This window comes from Meles meles, chromosome 20, assembly GCF_922984935.1.
Source record: "Meles meles chromosome 20, mMelMel3.1 paternal haplotype, whole genome shotgun sequence".
Taxonomy (NCBI): domain Eukaryota; kingdom Metazoa; phylum Chordata; class Mammalia; order Carnivora; family Mustelidae; genus Meles; species Meles meles.
This window is the reverse complement of record NC_060085.1, coordinates 7,939,554-7,945,553: the sequence shown is the minus strand read 5'-3', so window position 1 is coordinate 7,945,553 and position 6,000 is coordinate 7,939,554. Positions and strand designations below refer to the sequence as shown.

At 44.5% G+C, this 6,000-nt stretch overlaps 1 protein-coding gene across 1 annotated transcript; it reads right to left on the bottom strand.

Annotated features, from left to right (window-relative positions):
- Positions 1-2,380: 2,380 nt before the first annotated feature.
- LOC123932700 (non-histone chromosomal protein HMG-14) lies at positions 2,381-3,603 on the bottom strand. The gene has a single exon (XM_045991238.1). The coding sequence runs from the start codon at positions 3,487-3,489 to the stop codon at positions 3,193-3,195; it is 297 nt and encodes a 98-aa protein (XP_045847194.1). The 5' UTR covers positions 3,490-3,603; the 3' UTR covers positions 2,381-3,192.
- Positions 3,604-6,000: the final 2,397 nt, after the last annotated feature.

Genomic DNA, 6,000 nt, shown 5'->3' with positions numbered 1-6,000 from the left:
GACCCTGAGATCATAACCTGAGCCAAAGGCAGACGCTCAACCAACTGAGCCATCCAGGTGCCCCCAAGCCCTACTTTTTAACAAAATATACAATATTATTAACTGTGGTCACCATGCTAATTATGATATCCCTGTGACGTACTCATTTTATGACTCGATGTTCGTACCTTTGACTCTTCGCCCATTTTGTCCGCCCCACCCCCATCCTCTGGCAGTCACCAATCTCTTCTCTGTATCCGTGAGCTCCTGTTTTGTTTTTTTCTTTGTTGTTCTGGCTTTTTTTAAGATTCCACATATAAATGAGATCACTTAGCATTTGTCTTTGTTTCACTTACTTCCCTGAGCATAATGCCCTCAAAGACCATCCACGTTGTCACAAACGGCAAGATTTCCTTCTTTTTTATGGCTCAGTAATAAAACTTATCATGTATATATATATACTACATTTTCTTTATTCATTCATCCACTGATGTTTTCGCATCTTGGCTATCGTAACTAATGCTGCAGTGAACATGGGGGTGCACATATCTTTTTGAGTTGGTGTTTTTGTTCAGATAAATATCCAGGAGCAGAATTGCTAGATCATACAGTTCTTTTTTTTTTTTTTTTAAGATTTTATGTATTTATTTGAGACAGAGAGTGAGAGAGAACATGAGAGGGGAGAAGGGTAAAGGGAGAAGCAGGCTCCCTGTGGAGCTGGGAGCCCAATGCGGGACTCGATCCTGTGAAATGTCCACCACTAATGGGTCCGTGATTAAAGGAGCAAGACTGGGACGCCTGGGTGGCTCAGTGGGTTAAGCCTCTGCCTTCAGCTCAGGTCATGATCTCAGGGTCGTGGGATCGAGTCCCACATTGGGCTCTCTGCTCAGCGGGGAGCCTGCTTCCTCCTCTCTCTCTCTGCCTGCCTCTCTGCCTACTTGTGATGTCTCTGTCAAATAAATAAGCAAAAAAAAAAAATCTTTAAAAAAAAAATAAAGGAGCAAGACTGATACAAAGCAAAGGTCAAGCAAAGCTTTATTTCGCACCAAGCATCGAGAATCAAACCAGCCAGCCAGGGCCGCCCCTCTTATAGAGAGGGCGACCTTTCTCTGCCTTACAGACTAGCTTATAAGGGCAAAGGCCATGTCGTTGGGCCTGGCCACGCACAGGTGGCCAATGAGATTGTAACACACAGAGAAAGCTGCACAGTCCTGCTAGATCACACATAAGTGATCCTTGAATTATGATTTACCCTAGTAGATATTTGAACCAGCCTATCACCTTGGTCAGAATTGGCGCCCAAAAGGTGGGGCCCACACTCCTTGGTAGCTAGGGAGACATTATGCGCCCCCACTGATCGGATGTCTCCACCTGGCCTGACCCACGCTTGTATTTGGGCTTTGTTACCTGGGACTGGTCTCCCGAGCTTGCTTTTAAGTAAGTCCCTGAGGGGGGACAGAGTCAGTTTAAGTTTTACTGCATAAACAACAAAATCACTGTTTAACCCAAGACGGAATCCTCTGGCTAAATAGGCCCTTATACCTGGACTCCGGGACCATGACCTGAGCCAAAGGCCGTCGCCCAACCAAGTGAGCCACCCAGGTGCCATTTTTTTTTTAAAGATTTATTTATTTCAGAGAGAGAGAAAGAAAGCTTGAGCAGGGGGCCACAGAGGGAGCAAGAGACAAGCGGACTTGCTGCTGAGCGGGGCCGCAGCATCACAGGGCTCCCATCCCAGGACCCCGAGATCATGGTCTGAGCCAAAATCAGGAGTCAGAGGCTTAAACAACTAGGCCACCCAGGAGTTCCTGGATCATATACTAGTTCTATTTTTAAGTTTTTGAGGACCCTCCATACTTTTTTCCACAGAGGCTGCACTAATTTTCAGTCTCAACAGTGCGTGAGAGTTCCCTGCTCTCCATGTCTCGGCCAACACTTGTTGTTTCTGGTCTTTTTGATATGAGCCATTCTCACGGCAGGGGGTGATACCTCATTGTGGTTTTATTTGTGTTTCCCTAATGGTTAGTGATTTGAGTATCTTTTCATGTGCCTGTTGGCCATCTGTTTGTCTTATCTGGAAAAATGTATATTCAGGTCCTCCCCCCCTTTGTTAAATCAGCTTGAGTTTTGCAACTGAATTGTATGAGTTCTTCATATATTTTGGATATTACCTGCTTATCAGATTTTTTTTTTTTAGATTTTATTTATTTATCAGAGAGAGATAAACAGAGAGAGAAAGATCACAAGTAGGCAGAGAGGTAGGCTGAGGCAGAGGGAGAAGCAGGCTCCCTGCCGAGCAAGGAGCCTGATATGGGACTGATCCCAGGACGCTAGGATCATGACCTGAGCCGAAGGCAGCTGCTTAACCAACTGAGCCACCCAGGTGTCCCTGCTTATCAGATTTTTTTTTTTCATAACTGGGTTTTTATTGGTTGTTCTGAGGATCAGTACAGACATTTTAATTTGTACACAATTCCTAACATACGTACCAAAAATCTAAAAAATCACATAGTTGTGATTCTTTTCTAAAAGTTATTCCAGTGACCTTCCAGCTTAAAATTTGGAGGCAATTTTTCCTTAACAGTGTATCAAGTACCAAGAGATTCAAATGCTGATACACTGTTACAGTGTTAAGTCCCATTAATTCACAATTTAATATCATATACACTACATACTCCAATTTTCAATCTTGCACAGCACATTAACAGAGTTACTAGGAAAACTGGACTACCACGACCAAGATGTTACAGAGTGCACAAGAATTCTGACAGGGAGAGCCAAGATCTAGGAGTGGTTTTCTTTAGGCAACAATTCTACCAAAACAACATGGGAAAAGGAGTAATTTAAAATATTCAAGACATATTAAATGCACGACTGACTCCAAATTGCTGTTTAGTATGCTTGGAATTACAGGATATAAAAACTACCCCATCTATGGAATGTTGAGCTGACACCCAAGACAATCAAAGCCTCCCACATTCAATATCCCACTATTTTCTGGTTGTACCAAAAAATAAACAACCAGCGAATGATTTCACCTCTTAAAAAAAAGCATTTACACTTAAAAAATGGGATGAGGTGGGATTCCCTCCTTCTTAAAAATGTTTCTAGAGCTACTAAAAAACTTGCATTTACAAAATAGTTGATAAAAATATTCCTCTGGATTGTACAAGAAGGGAGACAGGGACCACTGATAAGACATGGTATGTGATATTAATCAGACTTGGCTTCTTTCTCTCCTGCTTCATCGGATGCTGGACTCTCCTCATTTTTAGTTTCTCCGTTTTCTGCAGGTAAGTCTTCTTTCGTTTCTTGGTTAGCCACTTCAGCCTGTTTTCCCTTTGCTCCCCTTTTCCCCTTTGTTTGCACTTTTTTGTCTGAAGATTTATCCTTTGCGGCCGCCTTCTTGGGCTTCGCTTCCACTTTCGCAGGCGCGGACAACCGCGCCGACCTCCTCTTGGGCTCCTCCTTCGCCGCGCCCTCGGCGGAGCTCACCTTCCTCTTGGGCATCGTGGCGGCGGGGCGGGCGCGTGCCGGGTGCCTGCGGGCCGCGGCGCGCCGAGAGCCTTCGCGAAGCTGGGCTGCGTGGCCGCTACCGCTCCTCCCGCCCTGCTTATCAGATTTTTGATTTAGAAGTATTTTCTCCCATTTGGCAGGTTGCCTTTTCATTTTGTTGATGGTTTCCTTTGCTGTGAAGAAGCTTTTTAGTTTGCTGTCGTTCTACTTATTTATTTTTGCTTTTGTTGCCTGTGGTCCTTGGTGCCAAATCCAAAAACTCATCGCCAAGACCGATGTGAAGGAGCTTACTGCTTGTTTTCCTCTAGAAGTTTTATGGTTTCAGCTCTTACATTCTTTTTTTTTTTTTTAAAGATTTTTATTTTATTTATTTGACAGAGAGAGAGAGAGATCACAAGTAGGCAGAGAGGCAGGCAGAGAGAGAGGAGGAAGCAGGCTCCCTGCGGAGCAGAGAGCCCGACGCGGGGCTCGATCCCAGGACCTTGAGATCATGACCTGAGCCGAAGGCAGCGGCTTAATCCACTGAGCCACCCAGGCGCCCCCAGCTCTTACATTCTTTAACCCATTTTGAGCTGTTTCTCGTGTACGGTGTAGGATAGTGGCCCCACTGAATTTTTCCCCGTTGCATTCTTTCAAATGTGTCTGTCCAGTTTTCCCAACACTATTTATTCATTTGTTTATTATTTAAAGTGATTTATTTATTTATTTGAGAGAGACAGTGAGAGAGAGCATGAGAGGGGAGAAGGTCAGAGGGAGAAGCAGTCTCTCCATGGAGCTGGGAGCCCAATGCAGGACTCTATCCTGGGACTCCAGGATCATGACCTGAACCCATAGCAGTTGCTTAACCAATTGAGCCACCCAGGCGCCCCCAACACCATTTATTGAAGAGACTGTCCTCCACCCATTGTATGCTCGTGGCTCCTTTGTTGTAAGTTAATTGACCGTTTGTGCATGGGTTTATTTCTGGGCTCTCTATTCTGTTTCATTGATCTGTGTGTCTGTTAGGTGCTGATACCATACCGTTTTGAATCCTGCACCTTGTAACATACTTTCTCAGGAAGGGTGACGCCTCAGCTTTGTTTTTTCTTGAGATTGCCTTGACTATATAAGGGTTTCTGTGGTTCCCTACAAATTTTAAGACTCTTTTTTTTCTATTTCTGTGAAGTCCCATTGGAATTTTGGTAGAGTTGTAGATTGTTTGAGGATAGCATGGACATTTTAACAATATTCTTCCCATCCATGAGCACTAAATATCTTAGCATTTATGTGTCTTCAATTTTTTTTTTTCATCAATGTCTTGTAGTTTTCAGAGTACAGGTCTTTCAGCTCCTTGGTTAAAATTATTCCTAAGTGGTGTTTTTGATGCCATTGTGAATGAGATTGCTTTCTCAATTTATTAGTTTGTGTAATTCAACACTTTTGTGTATTTTGTATCCTTCGACTTTACTAATCCTCCTTTCCAATTTATTTGGCTTTCTTTTTTCTTATCTACTTGTTCTGGCCCAGGGCAATCACAACACTCGTGGGAAAGCTGGGATTCAAACCGTACTTTTAAGTTCCACTTCTTCCCCAGATCCTGCACTCCTTATGGAAAGAGCTCATCTGCTTTGCTGTTTCTAGTACTGGTAGAGTTGGGGCGGTGGGGGGGGATCTCTTCTGGGCTGGCAGCCAGTCCTGCAACGCTTCCCTCTCCCCAGCAGGATCACAGGAGCTCCTACCCACAGTGGGCACATGCATCATCTCCTTTAACTTTCAGCATTTGCTGGGGCCCGCACTGGACTAAGCACTATAGGGTGTTGGGAGCTCAGCGGTGAACAGACACCCGGACCCACCCTTTGGGAGCCTGTGTATACCCCAACACCCAGTCCCCTTGTCTGATCTAACAGTTCCAGTCCACGGGCTTTACAACAACTCGGGAGGCAAGAGGTACTGGGTTGGGGGAGGGGGGGAGGCAAAAATATGGAGGACTCCTCTGGGAAAGGCTGACCTTCCAACGGAAGACAAAGACACACAGACTTTAGGCCTACACTAAGCCCCTAAATTCCTAGGAACACTGAGTTGTCTACTTGGTTGCCAACTGCTCCTTTCAGCTTCACACCTACAGGGGGTCTGCATGAAACCCACCCTGGCTGAATGTCAGAAATGGCATTTGATAACCAGCTCAAGGGGTGAGGCCATGCCGCTTTCAGTACTTCTGATCACAGTGAGGAACAGGTCTCACTTGATGCCAGTGTGTCTTAAACCTTTCCCTGAGGTTGGTTAGTATCTCTGTTGAACAGAAACATCAGGATTTAGGTCTTTGGTAGGGAACACTGTAAGATTATAATTTAGGATTTGCCGTATTTGTTTCCGTTAATTTCTTTTTCATATTCACTTACTCACTGTATTCAAGTTTTACTTACGGCTAATGATAGCAGCATTTAGTAATGTCTAGCAGGATGCTGTTAGGATCAAATACAGCACCCTGAGTTTGAAGTAAGGCCACAGGGTTGGAAGTTACAGCTT